Source organism: Lacerta agilis, chromosome 4 (genome assembly GCF_009819535.1).
Source record: "Lacerta agilis isolate rLacAgi1 chromosome 4, rLacAgi1.pri, whole genome shotgun sequence".
NCBI lineage: Eukaryota > Metazoa > Chordata > Lepidosauria > Squamata > Lacertidae > Lacerta > Lacerta agilis.
Genome location: NC_046315.1, coordinates 11,756,235 through 11,781,207, shown reverse-complemented (window position 1 = coordinate 11,781,207; position 24,973 = coordinate 11,756,235). Strand labels below are relative to the sequence as shown.

At 44.3% G+C, this 24,973-nt stretch overlaps 1 protein-coding gene across 24 annotated transcripts in view; it reads left to right on the top strand.

Annotated features, from left to right (window-relative positions):
- Nucleotides 1-24,973, top strand: part of DLG2 (discs large MAGUK scaffold protein 2) — an 834,734-nt gene that overhangs the window by 516,995 nt on the left and 292,766 nt on the right. For 4 of the 24 annotated variants that reach the window (XM_033146065.1, XM_033146062.1, XM_033146057.1 and 1 more), the window contains exon 1: nt 18,790-19,119. The exons of 19 other annotated variants lie outside the window; for them this stretch is intronic. In XM_033146065.1, coding sequence (XP_033001956.1) covers nt 18,790-19,119 — 330 coding nt within the window. Of the gene's footprint in view, nt 1-18,531; nt 19,120-24,973 lie in introns of those variants that run through there. One more of the 24 variants, XM_033146051.1, reaches the window with a different exon arrangement.

Sequence of the window (24,973 nt, the reverse complement as noted above, 5' to 3'; positions counted from 1 at the left end):
TATGCTACATAAAGGGGAATTGTTTTGCAAAAATGGTGTATATTCAGGAAAATTGCATGCAAGTGTGCATATACCCTATGCAACGGTCCACAACCACTCTGCTTTTATTGGCTCTTTTCCAATATTCTAAAGGAAGTGGGTGGGGGAGTGAGATTGCTCTGAGAAAGCAGTGTGATGATGGGATGGGGAAGAAGCAAGCGAGAGTACGTTAATATGACAGTTTTAGTCCATTGGTGATGGACAGAAGGGAAGGAACTGGCTGAGAATGAAGAGGCCATTTGGAGAAATGAAATGGAATATGGGAGGGAGGTGTTCCATCACAATTCTGGGTTTGCATGAAGTCAGGATAGTGTAGGAGAGCAAAAGACAACAGGCCATGGCATGTCAGCAAGAAGGAAGCAGCCCTGATGGGGGGAGGGGAAACTGGTTTTAAATATCAGGACAGGTTTGAGTAAAGTTGGGATGGGAAAACATTGAGAGGATGAAAGTGGTGATTTAAACCAAGGGGAGAGGACTGAAGAGGATCCCTGAGGATTTAAAAATGATAATAATAACCAGAAATAGCAGAGATGGGTATAGCACAGAAACAAGCACCAAAAAGCTAACACAACAATAAAGGGACTCCTGACCATTAGGTCCAGTCACGGATGACTTGGATTGCGGCACTCGTCTCACTTTATTGGCCAAGGGAGCCGGCGTACAGCTTCTGGGTCATGTGACCAGCATGACTATGCCGCTTCTGGCGAACCAGAGCAACGCACGGAAACGCCGTTGACCTTCCCGCCAGAGTGGTACCTATTTATCTACTTGCACTTTGACGTGCTTTCAAACTGCTAGGTGGGCAGGAGCAGGGACTGAGCAATGGGAGCTCAGCCCGTCATGGGGATTTGAACTGCCGACCTTCTGATCAACAAGCCCTAGGCACCACAACAGAGCCCTTCCCAATTTCCTTTTCACTGTACTCAAACCTTGCTTTGAACCCCTTTCATTCCTGTCAGTGTTTGCCCCCACTTGCTGTACTCAAACCTTTGTCATTGTTGAAAAGCTCCACTTTCCCCCTCTCTGCGTTTCTCCTTCGTCACTCGCCTTTCTCTGTCCTCCATTCACCAGCTACCTTGTGTGAGAGATAAAGGACATATGAGAGGGTAAATTTATTTCCCCACTCTCCCCACTTATTTAAAAACACTATTAAAGCAATTGGGACCAGGCATTACTCGTGGTGACTTTCTAAAGGGATTTAAAAGAGAGAGAAAATGGACCACTGGTGCTCTGGAAAGGACCTCTAAGAAACACTTCAGCTCCCAATGACTCCACCCCTGAAAATTCAAATTGGCCTCCTTAATTTGCCATCTGTGCATTGGAGAAGGAAATTGGGGCAGGACCTTTAAGCGAAACCATGCTGGGTTTTTTTTAATGAATATTTATTGCTATTTTAAACAAATATACCAGGAACTTTAAAGTCTTTTTACTTGTTATATATATATATATATATATATATATATATATATATATAGTTCAAGAGTCTTATCTTACTGCGATTTTCAATGAATATATTATACCATTTATATAAGATGCATTTATTTTATTAAATTAAGTGGTATAAAAATCTGGCTAAGTAAAACAAAATGCTTGAAGTAAACTCTGGCAAGAGGGCACATATGCTAAGGATGGAGGACTCAGTATATTTCTAGTCCCTGTCACACTTGCATGTGTCACCCCCAACTCTATTCTGTACCTTTAAACCCCAAAGTTGTTTATTTTTAAAATAGGCATGAAAATGTTCCTGCAAATTTTGTTAAATGGCAGAAATAAATATTGTCTTAAATCTATGCATAAAGGGTAATGACAGAAAGGTTGTCTCAAGTATTGGCTTGTCTTTTGTCATATATTGCAGTTTCTACCAACCTTCTAGAAGGGACGCGGGTGGCACTGTGGGTTAAACCACGGAACCTAGAGCTTGCCGATCAGAAGGTCGGCGGTTCGAATCCCTGCGATGGCGTGAGCTCCCATTATTTGTTCCCTGCTCCTGCCAACCTAGCAGTTCGAAAGCACGTCAAAGTGCAAGTAGATAAATAGGCACCACTCCAGTGGGAAGGTAAATGGCATTTCCGTGCACTGCTCTGGTTCGCCAGAAGTGGCTTAGTCATGCTGGCCACATGACCCAGAAGCTGTCTGCAGACAAACGCTGGCTCCCTCTGCCAATAAAGCGAGATGAGCGCCGCAACCCCAGAGTCGTCCGCGACTGGACCTAACGCTCAGGGGTCCCTTTACCTTTACCTTTACCATCCTTCTATGGTTTCTTGTGTGTGTGTATGCTTTCTGAGCTATATACCAGCAGTTGCTTTTATTCTAATAAAGGAAAGGATTGGCATCTTCTTCATGAAAGAAGCCACCACCACCTAAATATCAGGCCATTGAGAAATACAGGCGATCTTTCTAACCTCACACTCCTTTGGCCTCCTTTTATCTTCCTTTCTTTGAAGTCCCCAATAGTGGGAATGTCAAAGCAAGTCAGCTATAGATAAGAACAGACAATAGCCTCCTCCTCCTCCTGCAAATTTTACAAATTGGTCTGTGGGTTGTGTGGAGGAATTAAAGATCTGGCCAGTAGGCCGCAACGAGTTCCTCACCCCTGATATAAACTGTGGTAGATCCGTGCCTGTGGAATGAACTCCCCTCAGAGGTGCATCATGTTTCACCGCTATTGTTCCTTTTTACTGAAATCCATGGGAGTAGTAGTAGTAGAAGAAGAAGAGTTTGGATTTGATATCCCGCTTTATCACTACCCGAAGGAGTCTCAAAGCGGCTAACAATCTCCTTCCCCTTCCTCCCTCACAACAAATGCTCTGTGAGGTGAGTGGGGCTAAGAGACTTCAAAGAAGTGTAACTAGCCCAAGGTCACCCAGCAGCTACATGTGGGGGAGCGGAGACACGAACCCTGTTCACCAGATTACGAGTCTACTGGCTCTCAGTGTGGAGGGTAGAGGGTACTGTTGCTCTTGAGTCCTACTTGGGGGCTTCCCACGAGCATCTGGTTGTCTACCATGTGGACAGGATCGTGCGCTAGATTGGCCTTTGGCTTGGTCCAGCAGGACTCTCATGTTCACTTTGGAAAGCGACAAGATGCACTGTGGGCAGTGTGTGTCTTATTTTGTTCTTGATGCTGTTGCATTTTAATGAGGGTAGTGTTATGAGGTATGAGGATTGTATTGTTGCTTTTTTGCGAATTTTATACTGTTGTGTTGGTTCTAACATGAATGTGCACCATGTATTGGGACATTTGGAGAAAGGGTGGGCTATAGACATGTGAAATAAATAAGCCATGGGAGAGGGGAAAATACTTTCTTATTGACAGTACTGCATTTCTTTGCATACCATAGAAACTCTATTAATTTTGACTTGGGAAAGGGAGTTGGGAGGTGGAAGGACTGGTATTTGTTGTAGAAGTAGAATCCATGCACTCTTTTCCACCATGTGTATAAGCCGCAACAAGTGCTCTAAGTGTTGGCCTCATCCAAGTGATAGTTCACAAATTAAAAGGGGGACAGTGATGTGAATCAAGCTCACACCATGGGAATTGTGGCTCATGCAAAGCCTTATGCACATGGACATGATTTGGTGCATGCCTCTTACCCATACCATTGGATGCAAGCAGTTTTCTGTCTGGGGGAAGGTGGAGAAGGCACAGGGAGACAAGGATTTCACTGAACATTGGATTGTACCCATGGTGTGGAGCAGGAGTTGAGCTCCATTGCTAGCCTATACACATTCTGCTGCCTGGTGCAGAGGACAAGATGGCACCTCTCTGTCAATCCAATGTACAAAAGCTGACCAGTTTGGCAGTATTACTTCAGCACTGACCATGGGACAGTGTCCTCCACTAGATCTGAGGGCGGCAGACTAGAGGGTGGGGCGCAAGGCAGGCCATGTAGCTCACAGCTCTGTCCACTCCCCACCCTTCAGCACTTTCTGCCTGAGGCCACTGCCTCTGTCTCATAGTTGGACTGGCCCTGGTTAGAATGAACATCCATGGCCAAGTGACTGTGAACCAGCATTAGGACATAGGGCCGGGAATGGCTTCATGCAGCATCCAGTTTCTGGCACCCTGTCCTACATTACCAGCATAACTATTTAAATAAAAATAAAAAGAGTGCCATTAGGGGAGGATTTTTCATTCTGTTTTCAGAATTGTTGTTTATTTATTTACTGTGTTTTGCAATGCCCCCCCCCCGTTAAACTGGACCTTCGATATCTGCAAACACTAAAATGGCTATATTTGAACTGTAATGAATACGTTTAGATACCGCGCAATAGCCAAGCAATGCTGATATCTCAATCTACTTCTGCAAACAATTTTGTTTGGTTCCCTGCATTTCTATTATCTCTTAGGTAACCAAGATTTTTAAGTGTGTGCGTGAGTGCACATGTTTAAAGAGAAAAACTGAGAGGAAGGGAAAATAGCCAAGAACATACATAAATTTGTCTCCAGCAAAAGGGAGCAATTCATCACCACATATGGACTCAAGTGCGCCTCACACATCCAGTATGGAGCCGGGAGCAGGGAGGGAGTAATTAACACATTTTCATATTTTGCAATTAATATTGTGCCATTGAAATTTGACCTCCAAACTGATTTGAGTTTTGGAATCAAAATGCCACATCAAAAATCTTATTGTTAAAAAAATCCCTCTGTTGCTTAACTGGGTACAAAACTTACTAAACACAACTGCAGAACAGGGTGCCAGCTGCTGTCAAAGGCTCACAGCTGTTGCATGGCAGCTCCGATCAACTGCTGATTGCTGCAAATAATGATACTTTCAGGCCTTGCCTTCCGCATGCCAACTATTGCATCACTGCGTGCTACTGCGATATTGTTGCATGCTAAATATAATTGTTGAGTCAGATGAGGGCTTCAAAGACTTTAAGGGCAGAGACCCATTGGTCCCGGAAATTTCCCAGGGACAGTCTCCAGTAGGGAATTCCATAGAGTAGCCCTAGCCGGCAGTGAGGCCCATATCACTGGGCCATAGTCTAGTGGTAGAACACCTGCTCTGGGTGTAGAAGGTCTTTTGTTCAGGGTCTAAGTAGGGCCAAAGAAGACTCCTTGTCTGAAGAGCCACTGCTCTGAACTACCTGCAACCACACTCAGCTTCCCTCCTCTACCCTGTCATATATTAGAGGGTACAGGACACATTTCAAACCCACCAGAGAGCACTCCTGAATATTAGAATGTAGCTAAAGGTGGAGTTTCACCCACACCTATACCCGCAGGAGTATATAGAAACTCCAGTCAGCAACGTGGGATGCAGGTGGCACTGTGGGATGCAGGTGGCACTGTGGATTTGCTGATTGGAAGGTCGGCGTTTCGAGGCCCTGCGATGGGGTGAGCTCCCGTTGTTTGGTCCCAGCTCCTGCCAACCTAGCAGTTTGAAAGCACACACTGCAAGTAGATAAATAGGACCACTTTGTTGGGAAGGTAAACGACGTTTCTGTATGCTGCTCTGGCTTCGTCAGAAGCGGCTTAGTCATGCTGGCCACATGACCCGGAAAAACTGTCTGCAGAAGCGGACAAAAACCAGCTCCCTTGGCCTGTAAAGTGAGATGAGCGCCACAACCCCAGAGTCGTTCACAACTGGACTTAACTGTCAGGGGTCCCTTTACCATTACCAGACAGCAACAGCTCAGTGCTGGAGCAACACTCCTACCGGTATGTAATCTCACATTTTGCTGTGCGGGGAACTCTCCATGGTCCTGACCACCAGCTATGCTCAAAAGTTCCAGCCTGGAACAGAAAAATACTACATCACCAGCAGAATGCACACTTTCAGCCACCAAAGACAATTTCATCATTAAGTTAGCAGAGTGAAATATTATTTTGATTTTGAAGAAGCTGGTGGCTTAGCTGCCACAGCACCACCAAAGCCCCAATAAATCCACCTGCCAGCTCATCCTGTTATAAGAAGAATCCCAAATCACCTGCTGCAATCAGATTGCAGCTCAAACAGAATCATTCAGTTGGACTCCTTTTGGCAAGCTTTCCTTTTGGCAAGCCCAGATTAGCCATAGTGGCAAATGCATCAGCCAACAGCGTGGCCAAGAATCCCTCCCTCGGCTATGTTGATGAAAAAGCTGCTGCCTGCATTTCTGAATGAGGCGTGCGGAGGCAGCAAAGGAGCTCATTAGCTGGGTGACATCCCCTGCATTTCAATAGGCACCATCAAGAGTCTTCAGATCTCTCTGGGCTGTTGGGTGAATCAATGGGAAATGAAGGAAATAAGCAATAGACTTTTAAACAGCAAGAAAATCATACCCTCCTGGTCAGCCCGCAGCCATTTAATGTACTTTTGTTATTATTGACGATACTCAATTTCTAATGGTCAGGGATGCTGGCAACATTCAGAAAGGAAGCTGCCCCCCATTTGCAAAATGTTTTCTTGCTTGAATGAGGAGGAACTCCAGGGAAGATGGAGTCACATTTTGGATGTTTGAGAGGTCCTGAGTCAGCCCTCCCCTGCTCCACAGCCTCTGTACAATAATAAAAAGTAGACATACACATGCACATATACACACACAGTTCGGGAAGTGAGCCAGAAGGGTTATTTAACACCTGTCATTATTTATGCTCTTCGGCATATATTTAGGGTTTGCACAAATTAATTCGTCACATACAACGAAACCTTGCATCAGGCCTCCCTGTTTTGCTGTGGTAGCAAGTCCTGTACTTCCCTCTTCTGTCCAACATGGGGCCACTCTGGGCGGCTTCCAACAAATATTAAAATACACTAAAATGTCACAGATTAAAAACTTCCCTAAACAGGGCTGCCTTCAGGTATTTTCTGAATGTCAGATAGTTGTTTATCTCCTTGACCTCTGATGGGAGGGCGTTCCACAGGGCGGGTGCCACTACCGAGAAGGCCCTCTGCCTGGTTCCCTGTAGCTTTGCTTCTCGCAGTGAGGGAACCGCCAGAAGGCCCTCGGCGCTGGATCTCAGTGCCCGGGCTGAACGATGGAGGTGGAGACGCTCCTTCAGGTGTCCCTTAGGCTTGAAAAGGTTTCCCAGCCCTGCCCTATTGGACAGTTACCAGAGCGACATTAACATATATGTCCTAGTGCCTGGAGAAGATGATGGGCTGCAACTGTGTGGCTTGCTTATTTTCCTGCTCCTCACATTTTGTAAGCAATGTGCCATCTTATGGAAATTTGAAGCACTGCATTCCACTTCCAAAGCAATCGCTGGGTTGCCCGTGCCGTTAAAAACATACATCATTCCTGATTCCTGTGAGTTGTGTGGGAGGCTTAATGAGCTGAAATAATCACCAGTTTTCCTGTGAAGTGAATTTAAACTGGAGAGAGTGGGGAGTGTGTGTGTTGCCAAGAAAAGGGTAGTGAAATTATATCTGAGCAGAAAATTAGGAGACATTTAAGGGATGGGGGAAGCTAGGTACTTTGACATTTAGGACATTTACTGTGTTTCTCCTCCTACACACCATGACCCATTTTGGATCAGGTACCAGACGAAGGACCCATACAGGCCTCAGGCCTCACTTGCTACAACAACTTCTGGAACCTCATCTCCTCCTTCCTACCTCATACATCTCACTGGAATGAAGGACAGTAGCAGAGTTGACTCCAGATCACATGGTGGCAGAAGGAACTGAGGGTTTGGGCTCTGCTGCTCAAGCTTCTCACAGTGTCCAGGGATTCTGGGAGCCAAGGGAATGATGTACTACTATACATGGCTATGGGTGGAAATGGGCAAATATGTCCATTTCATTTATACAGGAAATTCCCAATTTGCACATGGGAAGTTCTTGGTATGTGTGACCACAAACCTGGAAGTGGCATGAAAAGGGGCAAAAATGACCCCAAAAGAGTGTGAAAATGTCAAACATGTCATGAAAATTGCACCCAGCAATTCCACAAGCCCTTAGAAGTGCAATCTCAGGAGCCTTTGAGACCTGCTGGAGTTTCAGCAAGGAGGTTTTGAAGGTGGAGTTTGGAGGATTTTTGTTTTTTTAAGGGTTTCCAGAGGTTTATAGGACATTTGCAGGGGGTTTTCAGTGGTATTCCCAATATACGCGATTTCACTTAAATGTGTAGTGCCTTGGAATGTAACCCCCTGCTTAAATGGGTAGCTATCTGTACTCAGGTTCTGGTTCAATTAAGAACTGACTTATCGGACAATCCTTTGGCAAAATCCTCTAGGATGAGAAACTCAAAATGCAGCAGATTTCTGACTCAGCCATTTCATTCCCAGTTCAGCGTTACGTCCCTCAACCCCAGCTCAGTTGAAGATATGCCAGAGTGACTTGCTCATGTTACCTCAGCCAGGGCTAAAGCAGCTTAGCTGAAGCTGCCTGAGCTGAGCTAAGTCACAAAAACAGAGCCAGGACTTGGGGTGGAGGGGAGTTACTTAGGCTGGTTCCTAAGCCCTTTCGGCTCAGTCACATGACCTGGCAACCATTTTAAAGGCTTGTTTTCTCTTTGCCAGTCTTAGGTACAGGAGCTGTAGCAGCCCCACATCTGGACAGGGTTTGGATCTGGTGTAATTTTATGCCTGTTTAATTCACACTAGATTGCTTTGCTCCAGGTTCTTGGACACAGAATTGCTCCCTTAGCCACAAGGAATAAGGGCTCCAAGCAAGAATACATTGTGCAGGGCAAATGGGTATGATTGATTTCCAAAGTGTGAAGACTAACAGCAGGTAGTTGGCAAAATACTGAGTTTCTAGTACACAGGTGATGGGTCTCTTAATGTCTGTTATCAAAATGCAGGAATGGTGACGGATAAAGCATGAAACAACATGATATTTCTAGGCCCTGCTTATGAAATATTTATGGTCTGCAGGAAAGAAACACTCCCCCCCCCTCACTGTAATGGCATTTGCTTAAAAGAGAATGTGGTTTTCTTATGCTGCTTTCAATTGAATTGCAAAGGAGAGTTTAATGGGTACTTTAAAAACTGTGCCAATTGTGTGTGTGATTTCTGCCTGGCGGGCTCTGGTCCACAAAGAGTCAGACATGACTAAATACTGTAACTAAACAACAACAACAGTCTGGCCATGAACACACCAAAACTTCAGAAATGCTTGAATGTGGGGAGAGGGAGAGGAAAGAGAAGAATCAAAAAGTACTCTCAGAATCCAAACTAGAGACAAACATACACAGTCAAGAGAGAGATGCTGGAACAAAGGAAGCTGACTTATTCCGAGTCAAATGATTGGTCCATCTATCTCAGTGTTTCCTACTCTGTCTGGCAGCAGCTCTCCAGGGCTATAGGCAAACGTCTCTCTCAGCTGTATCTGGAGATGTCAGGGATGGATCATGGAATCTTCTGCATAAAAAGCAGATGGCATAGCACTGAGTTATGGGCCTTAAAAAGGCTGAGAAACAGGAAGAAGAATCAGAGGATTAAAAAAAAAAAATAGTATTAAGAACCAGAGCTGAATGGAGCTTTCATTTCTTCCACACAAATATCCTCTCTGGGTTTCCTCAAGCTTTCATAATTTCAACAGCATAAAATTTAGGGCAGAAAGGGGGGAAATCATTTTGTTACTGCTGTATTGGGCACAATACTGCTGTATTGGGCACAATTTTGTTACTGCTATTGGGCACAAGAAATCCTCATCTACTTTGTCTTCTGTAAATCGGGATCTACCTTCTGCTCACCCCTGGTCAAGACCGCTTGGGGTGGCTGAATGTCTTAGCTTGGCCCTGTTCTTAAAAATTTGGCATGTTTTCCAGACACTTCTGTATTTTATATTGCATGATCAGCTCCAAATTATGGTAGGGAAAAAGCCCGTGTCTCTTGTTGGACCCCTCTACTTCAGAATCTGTGTAATTGTATTTCTATTGAGTTGCATGGAGTACTCTTTAAGTCCTTCAGCATTACACAGAACCCAAGATGCCATTTTAAACTTCGCTTTGAATAAGCCTCTGCTCCAGGTTCCGGGCAATGTGCATGCCTTGTGGCATTCTATTTCAACATAATAGTTCTTCCTTGTACTTGTCATGTTTGGACAGCACATCTTCTCTCATTCAGGTAATATATTTTGTGTGCTTGATCCCATTTCATGTTTGTATAGCTTGTCAACTTTTCCCAAGTAGGGCACAAAGAAAAGTTTTACACAGCTGAAACTCTCCTTCCTGGGCAGATTTCTTCTTATTTCTTAAGAAGAGTCTAAAGCTGGGGCTGATGGGAGTTGTAGTTCAGCAACACCTGGAGGGTACCATGTTTGCTACCTGTGGTCTAAAGGTACATGGTGCACTTCTACTGAAGCTAGGCAAGTCTGGCTTGGAGGATTCGTCCTGAATTATGGTAGGAAGATTGTTGTCATGCCTGGGTTATTGCTATGTTCTATCTCCACTGTTTTAAGGATGCAGGTGGCGCCGTGGTCTAAACCACAGAGCCTAGGGCTTGCCGATCAGGAGGTCGGCACTTCGAATCCCCACGACAGGGTGAGCTCCTGTTTTTCGGTCCCAGCTCCTGAACACCTAGCAGCTCAAAAGCACGTCAAAGTGCAAGTAGATAAATAGGTACTGCTCTGGCAGGAAGGTAAATGGCCTTTCTGTCCACTGCTCTGGTTCACCAGAAGTGGCTTAGTCATGCTGGCCACATGACCCGGAAGCTGTACGCCAGCTACCTCTGCCAATAAAGCAAGATGAGTGTCGCAACCCCAGAGTCGTCCACGATGGGACCTATTGATGAGGGGTCCCCTTTACCCTTTACCTTTATCTCCACTGTTGGACGTAATGAAATCTGCAACTCACTTTCTTGCATTGTTTTGCTTTGCAGTGTCAAAGTTGTGGTAAGGCCAAGACTATATATAAAACATTTATTCAATTGCTTAAGGCACTACAAGAATAACCTGGCTGGAGAATTATTATGATTGCTTCATGGGATGGGTAGTTGGTGACACTGAAGATCCACAGATGAGAATTAAGGCAGACTAAGCAGAAACTCACAACTGCAATAGGACATATTTATAATGGCTGGTCCGGTGCCAGCTTTGTGGTGTGTAATTGTTTCCCTGCAAAGGAGGAAGCTTATTTATTGGCTATTACCAATAAAGGGGCCCCTTTACCTTTACTATAAATGGAGTTTTCCCAGTCTGAAGTGTGTGTTCTGCAACCACAGAACCAGCTACATTAGTCTTTCATGCTTTAGTTCATAAGAACAAAAGAACACTCCCTCTGGATCAGGCAAAAATTCATAGAATCATAAAATTGTAGAGTTGAAAGGGACCCCGAGAGTCATATATCCAACCTGCTGCAATGCAGGGAACTCAGATAAAGCATCCATGACAGATGGCAATCCAACTTCTGCTTAAAAACCTCCAATAAAGGAGACTCCCCCACCTTACCTCATCCAGTCCACATGGGACACTTTGTCAAAAGCCTTACTGAAATCATGATACACGATGCCCACAACATTCCCCTGATCCACCAAGCTTGAAAGAAATGAGATTCATCTGGTATGAATTGTTTTTGAGAAACCCATGGTGGGTCTTATTTTTTTAAGTTCTTGCAGACCAACTGTTGTCTCCCACCACTCCTCTGCATTCAGCCAGTCTATGACAACATATAATGCTACTCCTCCTTCCTTCCTGTCTGGTCTATTTCCTTTGAACAGGCTATATTTATCAGTTCCTACATTCCAGTCACAAGCCTCATCCCACCAGGTTTCAGTAATCTCTATTAGGTCATATTTGCCATCTGTATTAAGAACTCCAATTCATCTTGCTTGTTCCCCATACTCTGTGCATTAGTATAGAGACAACTGAAAAAAGAGTCATTTCCTCCAGCTGCTGCCTTCTTGTAGTTTCCTGTCATGGATTGGCTGGATATAGAGGAGTGCTAGTAGGCACCAGCTGGGGAACCCCCAAGGAACCCCCCCCCCCCCCCCGAAAAAAGCAATAAGGGAACCTCTGGCCTTCTGCATGCAAAATAGATATTTTCCCACAAAGCCAAAAGTAACTTATGATATCACATTGGGGAATCTGATTATGCCATTAGGTATGGCTGAGTCATTTAACATGCTTAAAATTACCATTGGCCATTGTATAAACCTGGGGGTAAGGTCTCTGTGACTGCTTCAGTATCTTCAATAACATATAGCTTGTTGCCATGGGAAGGTGCAAATTGGTTCTATCAACTATCCATTATACAACCAAGTTATAAAATCCAAATTAATGTTCACTGTCAGCTCTGCCTATTAAGAAGAAATTACACACTCCTTGGATTTTCTTTTATCTCAAACTTTATGATTGCAGGAGTCCTCATCCTGTTAATGCATTATTGGTAGAATAATTTAAACCTTTAATGAAGAAGCCTTCAGCAGCACAGGCTTTAATCACTATGCCCCCCCCCCTTAAATAAAACGTTAACTTTCCCCAGTCAAATTCCTACATGTTCAAGGTGGCCAGGGACACTTTGAATTGGAAAGAGCCAAAACCAGCAGCTTCTTTCTGGTTCTGTAATAAATGAAAAACCTCAAAAGGCACACTGCTTTGCTTGTGGAATTGATCTTTGAGTCTTTTTCAAGAACGCTTGTGCAAGTTTAATAAGTTATCTTGGGGAGAGCTCCATGTATCCTTGGCATCTACAGATTTAGGATTCTATACTATAGGTCCAGGAGAGAGGTACTGCCATAATGGTTTTTGGAAGCCATACTGACCTCCATGACAAGCAGGCCTTCTCAATTGCTTTTCCAGATCTTTGATTAGGTATACTGGATTTCCTTCACCCTCTTGGTGTGGTGCATGTCTAACATGGACATGTCTAACATGGACATTTTGCACGTGTGCTGAAGGAACTGCACTGGCTGCTGATCAATTACTGGTCCATATTTAAGTTCTCATTAACAGATAAAGCACTGAACAACTCAGAACCAGGTTACACAGGAACAAGAGAAGAACCTGCTGGATCAGGCCAGCAGCCCAGGCCCACCTTATCCAGCGTCCTATTCTCCCAATGGCCAACCAGATGCCTATGGGAGCCCGTAAACAGGACCCAAGAACAATAGCATGGCTCTTCACCTCCTGTTGGCTGCCATTTTGCTTCCCCACAATCCCCTGGAGTGACACTATGTGATGACATTTCTTCATGGGGGGGAGGGGAGGAGGAGGAGGTGGTAGCTTAGCCCTTTTCTTCTTCAATTTTTAGCCTAAATCTAATTTTTTGTTTCTTTCTATTCATTTTCTCTTCATTTTGTTGGACTATTTTCACGATGCAATGGAATCAAAAGTGATAATGTGCTTCCTGTTGCATGCTGTTCCATCCCGTTGGAGGCAATTTGTGCATACTTCTTTTTTAAAGGGGGGGCTTTTCAGTGCTGCTCAATGCATTCACCAGTAAAATCTGTGTTTTAAATGCATATTTTAAACATGAAATGCATAGTTTACATTGGGATACCTTTGCAGAACATCATGAAATTTTACTGCCTGCCCTGCTTGATGGTACATGCTTTTCCCTCCTTGCATCCTTTTGAGAAACTTGGGAGGGGAGTGTAAATATTATTTATCCAACTGTAAGGTTTACTGTAAGGTGATTATGATTTCATCAGTCTCCATCTTCTTTCTGCACTTCTGGCTGGAGGGGGAAATCTGTTCCATCAGAGTCTATTCTTCCCTGGCTCCTGGCTTTTCCTCTCAAAACTTGATTAGTAATTTCCCCCCCCCAGATGTGCCTTTGTTTCCCATATGCGTGTTCTGCCCAGAGCAATTTTGTCTAGATGCTTATTTTTAGTTTGCATGCTCGGTGTTTGAGATGGATGTAGCCGTGGTGATCGGCTGTGATTTTAGAGCAGTTTCAATGGATGAACGATGTTTGCGTTAGCCAATGTAAAATAAAAATAAAAATTGTACCCCAAATTGATTGACATTTTCTGTCCAATTGAAGTAGGTTAGACGTAAGCTATGAAGCATATTGTGACAGATAGAGGAAAACATAATACACAGTCATATGTCTAATTCAAATTAAAGGGAGGAGTTCTAATTCTATTATTATTATTATGACTAATACTGAATTAAAACCACAAATAGGGTTTTTCTGACGACAGTTGGTGGTTCTGGATATGCATTAGGTGATAAATTTTATAGATAGATAGATGATAGATCAAAAGATCAATGTCAAAGGCCGAGGTGAAGCAATGTGCCATCAGCAAAAATGTAACCCATATAATGGTTACATTCTAGATGTACTTCTGTGGAGAAGGAGTTCCACAACTTAGGGGCTGCTACAGAGAATGCCCTCTTGGGGCCACCACTACCCTAAGCTTCTGAGGGTGGCAGGACCACACAGTGGGCCCCCTTACTGATCTTAACACTTGAGAGGGTCTCTAGAGAAGGAGGTGGTCTTTCAGTGGATGCTAGCAGATACAGTGCTTCTGTTAGGGCCAGTGTTGGCAGCTCATTAGCAGAGAATCTTTCTTTCTTTCTTTCTTTCTTTCTTTCTTTCTTTCTTTCTTTCTTTCTTTCTTTCTTTCTTTCTTTCTGGAAATGTGGAGAACTTGAGCTCAAGACTGGCAAAATGAGAAACTGGGAGAAACAAAATGGCAGGTGTGCTTATTCCAGTGACCACTGCTGCTCTGTTTTGTGCTCCTTCCCGTATATAATTAATATACTGTATTTTTCCGTGTATAAGACTAGTTCCCCCCCAAAAAATGTCAAAAATTAGGGGGCATATTATACACGGATACATCTCCCCCATTTTCTTAAATCTGAGTCCCTAAAAATAGGGAGCATCTTATACACGGGGGCGTCTTATAGACGGAAAAATACGGTGTGTCCAACTGACAATACCAAGTCAGTTGTCCTGATCTTGGAATAGCTCAGTCAGAAGAGCATGATACTCTTAATCTCTGGATTGTGGGTTCGAACCCCACATTGGGCAAAAGATTCATGCATTACAGGGGGTTGGACCTTGTGGTCTTGTCCAACTCTGCAGTTCTATGATTCCACTCTACATCATGGAATAACCAAAAACTATTGCCCGATAATCAGTACAATGGGCAAAAAAGAAAAGAAAAAAGTCTTACGCAACCTATCTTGCCTACTGCTACCAATCAGGCATGCAAATGGGTTGCATGGTTTTTGGCAAATGCTTTTGGTTACGTTGCAAATAAAACACGTAGCACGAGGCACGGTGCCTGCGCCAAGGGCGGTCTGTATTGCAGTAGTGGCTGGTGGCAGTAATTCATTACTGCATAATAGATGTAGTAATGCATTGTTACAGCTATAATGAAGTGTTTCCGTTATTGCACTTGACAGTTTTTATGCTCATCATGATATTAAGCTATGTAATGAGAGCGTCTAGCAAGGTGGGAAACATGGTTTTAACTCATACGTTGGATTGTTCGTGGCGCTAGAGATTCCTCTTTCATCACAGAGACAGACTGTGTGAAATGAGAAATTAGTTCTTCAGTAGGGTTGACTTGCTGGACACGGAACAGGGGGGAAATGTATCAGTGATCGTTGAAAAGCCTCTGGCACCATAAATAAGATCCACAGAATTGTAGCGTTGGAAGGGGTGCCAAGGGTCATCTATGCAGTGCAGGTCATAGATGGTTTGTGGTTCATGAACTAGAAGTTTCCCTGACAAAGGTGCCTTTTGAAGACCTTTTCATAGAATTTGAAGCTCCCCAGCTGTTGTCTCCTTCCTTGTTTGAAGGAATCTTTAGGCCACCAGTTAAAATTGTGACTTGCTACAAAGGACCGAGTAGCAAGCAACGTGAAAGATCCCTGGCTCGGACTGTGGAAAGCCCATGGTGGACCTACATTTTGGGGAGCTTGACCAGCTATGAGGGTTGCTTTGCAACCAGCAAGGAGGTCTGGGTAAGCACTACCATCTTTTTCAATGGGGTTGTTCCTCTTAAATAATAATAATAACAACTATTACAGTACATCTCAGGTTTTGATTAACATTGCTATACTGGATTATTTCACATGTCCAAGTCACTGGTGTGATTAAAAAAAAATCCTATGCTTTATATTTTTTGAGTTTTTGGGGGGGTTGAAAATTATGGGAAATGTTATATACATGCACTTTTAAGCAAAAAAAAATTAGTCAATGTGGACTAAATTCACTTCTGGGGTTCCAAAACCATGATCGATGGATCAGTTCATTATTATGCCGTGGTACTGATGCATGCTATTAATGTAGAAGATGACATGTTCTAAGAATTTGACACAGGAAATGACAGAGGAAGGGTTAGAGTGAAATGTCAGCAGGTGTAAACATAGGGAAATTGTGCTTTTATATCAGAAACCTATACTTAAGCTCGCAGTAAAATGTAGGAACTAAGGACTAATGCCAACAGTTCAGCTAGTTATCGAGATTTAATACCTTCCGGTCCTTGACTAGGAAGAAATCTATGTTTAAATATAAGGACTGAATGGTTCTCAGGTCAAGTTTTCCCTTCTCCTATGGCAGGTATTGAGAATCTGTGGCCATCCAAATGTTGGTAGACTCCAGCTCTGCATCAACCCCAGCCAGCATGGTCAATGGTCAGGGATGATGGGAGTTGTAGTCCAGCTACACCTGCAGGGCTACGAATTCTCATTCTCTGTCCTATGCTAATTGTAACTCTCTGTGGGGTTTTTTTTTTTTTATCTACCACACATGTGAGAGCTATTAATCACTGAACCAAACAGAATTCTTCCAGAGACCATGCGGTCAAACACTTTATGCATCTGCATTAAACCCGACAATAGTGTATTACAAACAAACAGCCTTTAAATGGTTTTTAAAATAAATCTCCATTCTGGATGCAAAAAAATCAATTAGCTGCTGCTGAAGAATGCAAATTTTAATGGGAAGCTGAGTCATCCCCGGCTTCATCACATTATAGTTCTACAACTCTTTCCCCAGAAATCCGCAAGTTCTCTTCTGATAGCCACTACGGCATTCCGTGCTTTCTAATAAGAGACAGAGCAAAAATCAGGAAGCCACCCAGTTCGAATCTCATCTGTTCTGTGGACTCACTTGGTAGCCTTAAGCACACAATTCTTTCTCAGCCTCATTCCTCATGTCTGTAATATGGAGGGCAATCATAAGACGTGGTCTATGAGGAGCTGGCTTCAGGCACCAGGTCTGTTGGCAGACCAGCTTTATGCTACAAAGACATCTGCAAACGTGACATGAAGGTTGGCAACATCAACCCTGCCATGTGGGGATCCCTTGCAGACAACCGCAGTGCCTGAAAACAGGTAGCCAGGTTGTGTATCCACAGCAGTGACCAGAGGAGGAATGGCCAATGGGAGAAGAAACAGCATGGTGCATCTGGAGCAGCAAAACTAGACACCTTCATCTGCCCCACTGTCAGAGGCATACCAAGCCGCTTGGCTGCTGGGGGTGGCAAGCCAAGCGGCACCCCCCGGGGGCGGGGCCTCACTCTGTAACGTATGTGTCATGATGTCATGACACATGCGCTATGGAGGGCAGCCCAGGTGGACTGCGCATGTCCGCAGCAGCCTGGGTGGACTACACATGTCCGCACATGCGCAGTCCAGCAGGCTGCTGTGGACATCCGCAATCCGCCCTGACTCTCAAGCTGCCGCCTGGCACCCCTTCCGTGCGGCGGCTGCTCGTGCGGAAGGACTGCCAGGTGGCAGCTTGTGAGTTGCACTCGCAGGGTGTGTGTGGCCGGGCGGCGGCTTGGGAGTCGCAGTCGCGGGGGGTGGTGGTGGCGCAGAGTGTCACCCTCCCCAGGCTGGAACCTGTGGCGGACTGCCCCCAACACCCCACCCTCGCTACACCACTGCCCATTGTGCTCACAGTGGCCAACCAATTACCTCTGAGAAGGCCACAAGCAGGGCCATCAGGAAACATTCATTTCATGTTGGAGCAGGGGATGAGTGAAGACAGCTCTTATTGCTAGCTCTGCTGGAACCAGCTGCATGGACGCCCATCCCACCTGGCTGCGTCAAGGGTAGCAGTGAGACAATACAGGCCTATCTTGGCTGGGACCAATTGGCATTTGGCTCCTCCTCTTCCCAAATTGCCTGCCAAAGTGATCATTCCATGTGGCTGTTACAGGGCAGGATGTAAGAGTGGAAAGCCTGGCTTTTGTTCTGCCCTCCCTTTTCTTTTGCATCACGTTTCTTAGAAGGTTGGCCATTACGCTACACTGTAAACCAGACACGCAGTATCGAAATACAGTAAACAAAACATGACATTGCTTCCCTTTACCGCCATCACCACCTGAGCTTCTTATCTCGGAAATCCCAGAGCACACACATTCCTTTGCAGCCAAGCTCAAATCTGCTTTCTTCCGATTGTAAGGATGAGATACCCTCTGCTTCTCATAGGCTAGCTGTTCTGTTTCCTTACAGAAGGGTTGTTCTGATGACAACTGCGTGCGTATCTGCTTTAGAAAAAGAAGGAGGGAAAGCTTTTCTGCTTGGGAAAAGGAGGAGGAGAAACTGAATTGTGTAGCTCCCCTCCCCTGCTTAGGATCCTCCCATGACTTTCTTTTCATCGTTCCACAAGGGAGTGGAGGGTCTTGTAGTTTAGCCTTGTAAACCCAGCTGTGTAGAGCATTGATTGCTTCTGCCTGAAGCAGGGATGCTGTCAAGTTGCTCTGCGAGTTGAGTCATCTATTGACAAAGAGCTACTAGCCAGCAGATGATGCTGTGCAGCTCTACTCTCCCGGCTCCCACGATGCTCCGCTTATAGCAGCTGTCAAAGGTACTTGGAGGCTCTGCAGAACAGGACTTTTGCATCTGCTGAGAGAAGAGAGAGAGAGAGGGAAGGTGTGTGTGTTGGAAAGAACTTTGACACCGGTGCAACATGAACGCCTATCTTCCTAGGCAGCACAGCTGCTGCAGGGGGTCTGAAGGGGCTGACCTCGCCAGAGGTGTGCCAACACTGCCTAGGGATGCCCACTGTCCCTGTGGGTGGCGGCAGAACTCCCAGGGGGGCTGCTGTCGTCCGCAGGCATTGCCACTCTCAGCTTCCGGACCCCAGGGTCCAACTCTGACGCAGCCCAGGACTAAGTGTAGCACGCCGTGGGACAATGTGCAGAAAAGCCCCCCGAAAACTTTAGCTAAGGCAAAAGGGGCAGGAGGGGAATGGTGGACGGATTGCACCTGCCCCCACAGCTGGTACCACCCAGTACAGGTGAGCTGCTTTCTTTCCCTTAAGTCTCTCCAACTCAGTGGACTCTCGAAGTCCAGGCAGGAAAAGGAAAGGAAAAGTTACACACATTGCCTTTTGGATTATAAAGTTTTCAAGAAAAGGCTGGAGGACTGTTTTTTTAAAGAAGTGAGGTGTGCTGTTCATTTTTCACAGGCATCGTTCTAAAAGTATGGGCAGATGGGAGACCTTGCAATGTTCCTGTGTGCTTTTTTCCTTCTCTTTTAATGCACTAATTTCTCTTTTTTTGGGGGGGTGAGGGTAGGAAGTGTTCCCTTGTCACACGTTTGGTGGCTTTGCAGCATTTGGCGTTTGCATGAAAAAAAATTGAGTGTGGTGTCCTTTTAGTACAGTATACTTTTTAAACGATGCATTTACTGAGGAATGGGGATGAATTGCATTGCAAAATCTTAGATCTATGTAAAAAGATCGTACAGCCTTCTCCCCATTCACTTTTGTGTGTGTAATTTATAAGGGTGGTATCCAATATTAGTCATACTTGGAGCAGACCCTGTAAAATAAGTGGACTCAAATTCATTGATTCTGATGAGTCTGAGTACAACTTACTTGGATATCACCCTATATATGTTTATTTCTCTAAATATGTAATTTTGATGTGAAGTTTTGATTACTTTATACCCCATGCGCAGTTACTTGGATTCAGTTACGCTAAAGATAAACTGAGAAATGCAAAACCAAATTCACGTTGATTCTTCCATGACTAGTAATACTGAAAAATATCTGTACTTCTATCTGCTCCACACATACACAAATGCTTGTGTGTGTCCCCTACTACACACACACACACACACACACACACACACACAATTTCTCTGTCAATCACTGTAATCTTATTCAGAAACTTCTGCTTCAATATCCTGCCAAATCTTTTCGGTGTCTTTTTAATTACTTGAATTAATATAACGTCATGAGGAGAAGAATAAGGAACCAAAAGCTGAATAATGTATTATGGCGGGGCACAGTGTAAGAGTCCTTCTAAGAACAGAGATGTTTTCTTTGTATTATTTTTTTAATAATAGTAAAAAATGAATAGAAAAGCAGTATAACACCACATCTCAGTACAGCAGTGTTGGCTTTAGACTGTGCAGTGTGATTATATATATATATATATATATATATATCTCCACAAGGAACAAAACACACATCTTAGTTACAACATAACACTCTCAGGGTGCGGGGAAATGAAGCCTAATGTTTGAAAAACCCAGCTTTTCAGTCTCACTTTCTCTGCCTATAGTGTTACATTGTGGAAGGCGGGTTAGGTCTCAGGTTCCTGAAAGAGAAAGTGTAAAGGAAATGCAATCTGAATATAACTGAATATTGCAATGTTGTTATTGTTAGCACTGCTTCTATTATTAAATATTGATCTGAAATTGAAAACATTTTAAAAGGTGCAGTGGGCTGTGCTACACATATAAGGATGTATTCAGCACCATCAGTTTGCAGAGCAACATTCTGAAAAGAAAAGAAAAGAAAAGGGGCTGGTCTCTGCCCTCACTAAGTTTACAGTCTAGAGATTGCTGGTAGGGAAGGCTGCTTTCAAAGAAGTTACTCTGGTGGCAGAGGCGACAGCCACACCATATGCTTACGAACTTTTATACTACATTAACAGTTATTGATTCCCCCCAAGATTCTGGGTACTATTAATTGGTAAGTGTTCTGAGGGGTCTCTTAACTGCTCCCAGAACCCTTAACCATCTACAGTTCCCAGGATCCTTTGCTCCTCAATAGCATATTACTTGCTTTGATTAGTGTAAGAAGGTGTTAAGCTGACATGATTTCAGTCTTGTTATTTAAAGGTTTCTAATAGTCCTGGTTCCCAACTAGCACACAGTCAAAAATGCCCACTACTGTTGGCTTTAAAACCTATCAGTATATTCCCTAGTATTTGGAACTGGAAGTAGAAAAGAATGTTAGATTCCTTTATTACTTTCCCATTAAATGGAGCATATTAGACCCCAAAGCATTTTTGTACTGAGGATAAAACTAAGCAATTTCTGTTATAAAAGTCGGTAGCAATAATTAAAAAGGTGTTCTTTTAGTGCAATCTCCCTGAGTCGGGTTTTCTGAGACCATTAATGGGTTTTTACTAGGGTTTTTTTTTCTTTTTCTTTTAAAAAAGATTATCTTAGAGTCAACACATTCACCCAAAATTACACAATCCAGATCGAAGTAATTGGATAAGAATGCAGGTTGAAAAAAGAAGATTAAATTGCTACTGTATTGGAGTGTCGGATTGTTTATATTGTGAAGCAAACTATTTAATAAAACCTATTTTTATACATACACCACATTCCGTAAGTGCAGCACATTCAGTTTGTCAGTAATCTTCACAAGAACCTTGTGAGGTAGGCCAGTCTGGAATAGGAGGGCCTGGGTTCAAGCTTACCTGGAAAGGTCTAATCATGCTCTTCCACTTTAGGATCCCTCGATATCTGCATGTTTGGCTGATTGGAGATGCTCAGCGGAGCTGCTTAGCTGTTGTACTCAGGACTTGCTTTTGGGCTTCTCATAGTCATCTGGTTGGCCACTGAGAGAACAGGATGCTTAATTAGATGGGACATTAGCCAGATCCAGCAGGGCTCTCATATTATGAGATTTGCATTACAATATCAGATCTGCCATTTAAACCAGCAGATGGAAGGTTTGGTTAGTTTCTGGGCCCAATTCAAGTGTGGCTACTTTAGTGCTTAAAGCCCTAAACACCTGAGGCTCCAAATACCTGAAATATTGCTTCCTTTCCTACAGACGCTTGTAGATGTTAAGATTGGAAGAGGGGGCCCTCTTGATGGCTCCACTGCCCTCAGAAACTCAGGATGGTGGCAGAGGCCTGGGAGAGGGCCTTCTCTGTGGCAGCCCCTGATTTGTTGAACTCCCCACAGAAAGTGTGCCTGACATCTTCATTATGCAGCTTTCAATGAATGCTGAAGACACACATTTGTACCCTGCCCTTTGTCACCTGGTGTGTGTGTGTGTGTGTGTGTGTGTGTGTGGACCCACCCTATTCTTGTGACTGTAAATTGCTTTAAACTGTTCTAATGTACAGTGGTACCTTGGTTCTCAAATTTAATCCATTTTGGGAGTCTGTTCAACTGCCAAAATGGTTCGAAAACCAAGGCATGACTTCCAATTCGCTGCAGGAGCTTCCGGCACTCAACTGGAAGCCGCATCGGATGTTTTGGCTTCCGAAAAACATTTGCAAACCGGAACACTCACTGCCAAGTTTGTGGCATTCGGGAGCTGATTTGTTTGTTAGCCAAGCCGTTCAACTAGCAAGGTACCTCTGTATTTTAGATTGTTGTGAGCTGCACTGGAACCTTATAGTAAAGAGCAGGGAACAAATTGAGTTTATGATAAAATAGAGATGGTGTTGATACTTTTATATGCAGACTATCTCAGGAGCTACTCATGGGGTGCTGTTACTGATTGCATCCCCTATGCTACTATTTTACACCTGGCTCATAATGGTAGACCTTGAGATTCTAATAATCATCCTCAGCATCATACACTGCCTTCTTCTTCTCTCTTTTAAAACGTTGCTCCCAAGCTTCCCTTGGCCTCCCTCCCACTGACCTCCATCTTTCCCCATGCCTCCACCATTGGAGGCAGTAAGCTGGTGAGCACAAGTTGGGCAAACACCTGTTGCCCTCAGGTCCTCCTCCTGGGCTCTCCATAGGCACCTGGTTGGGCACTGTGAGAACAGGATACAGGACAAGATGTTCTTGTCCTTGTGTTCCTATGAGCATGTTCTTGTTCAAGACCTTTCCAGAGATGAAAAGCAAATACAGTGTTATGTGGGCTTCTGCCTTCAGCAGCTGCTCACTCTTCTCAGTGTTGCTCTGCGTCCTCCTTTTACGTCTGTTGGGTTGGGGGAGCCATACCAGCTGCCTCTTCACACATGCACTGTCAAGTGCTTGAGCCCTTCTGTCTCTCCTGGATCAGAAGGACAATTAATGTTAGTTTGCAACCTTGCCATTGCAGTTCTTCCAGCCTGAATGTCACAAAGAGGCGCCGGAAACTGCTGGACCATGTAGAAATGTGCAGAGGCTCCAGCAAATGGATAACAGTGCCATTTCAGTTTAAATACCCTATATTTGGAATCAGCCGCAGAACCAGCTTGCAGGAAGCAGGGGGATTATATTTAGTATTATATGATATAGTATATTATAATTACTTGATTGCTAAATGGAATAACTACTACAGTGCGTAATCTTGGCTTCGTATTTGCCTTGAGTAGAAGTGTTGGAAAAACAAAGGGGCAAAGTGCATTTCAGGAGGCAAGGGTGAACATGTGAAATTATTTTTCCTTCAAGCGACTCCAAAGAATGAGCAAACAGGGGGTATAAATGGGGAGGGGCAACAAGTTACTTGCCTTCAGGCCACTCATCTCCCTTTCCCAATTTAGCAACACAGGAAGCTGTCTTATACCAAGTCAGATGACTGACACACACACACACACATACACCCCACTCCATGTTGTCTATAGCGATTGGCTGCAGATTCCCAGGGTTTCAGACAGGTACATTCCCCAGTCCTACCTGGAGATGCCAGGGATTGGACAGATACTCTACCTATTGAACTATGGCCTATCGCCCTCTTCCAGGTTCACCTATGTAGAATAGGTGCCAGGACTTTGGCGGCATATCCTCATGGGCAGGTTTCTAGGGCCCATGTTTTGGTGGTGGGCCCTAAGATTGCTCTTGCTTGCATGTTCCTAATGCAAACTCCATCTTGGTGAGATGGGGATTGGTAGAGATGGAGGAGAGATTTATTCCATTCTCATTTTAAATGTGAACCTACCAAATTTGCATCTCCCAAACTGACGCACAAATTGAAGCGTCACTCTCTCATTCCAGCCAAAGAATGGATACCAACACACCTACATTAACAAAAAGGGGGGGAGGGGAAGTGTGTGTGCATTCATGAGAACATTAAAAACATTCAGAGAAATTTTGTACAGGTGTTTGTCTACAGTTTTGCTCGGCATATGCCTTTTTTTCAGGCAATCTGAATGCCTTTTTCATAATGTTCTCTGAGAAATGCATATGAAAATGCGTACAGATTTTCATGCAGAAAAATCACTAACCCATGCAGAGATTGGTTGAATTGAATTTAAGGTTGGGAAAAAGAGAAGCAAAAATTGACAGGTCCATCGATCTGTGCTCGTAAATTCCCTTTCACATGTGGATGGATCTTCCTGGCCCTGACACCAATCTCTCTCTCTCTCTCTCTCTCTCTCTCTCTCTCTCTCTCTCTCTCTCTCACTCTCTCTCTCACTGTCACGCTCACTCTCTCTCTCCCTCTCTCCCTCCCTCCCCCCACACACAAACACCCCCTTGTTTTCTTAACCCTGATGCTCAGTGCAACTATCAACAAGCACACTCTCTGGCCTCCTTGCACCCAGAGGCCTTGGGCGCATCCAGTAGGATTCTTCTTAGCCTTTGATATTCTGTTTTTGGAGTATCATGTTTCTGCTTGCTGTATACTTGGATAATAGGTAATTCAGTAAGACAGCAAGGACAGCTGAGAAATGGCCATTAGAGTCCTACTTAACAGAGTCCATGAAAGCACTTAGCTGCTGGATACATCTGTCTTAGCAACCACCAGCACAAAACTCGCATCATGCATTATACTACAGTCCCTGAGGACCTGGTGATTCCCCCCCCACACACACTTTTTTCTCCTTAGTAATCTGCATTAATTTTGACTGCTTTTTTTGCACCAGCTGCAGCTTCTAGACTAAGTCCAAGGGAAGTGCTACATAGAGCATGTTTCAGTAATCTACTCTTGAGGTTACCAATGCCAGGACACCTTTGAC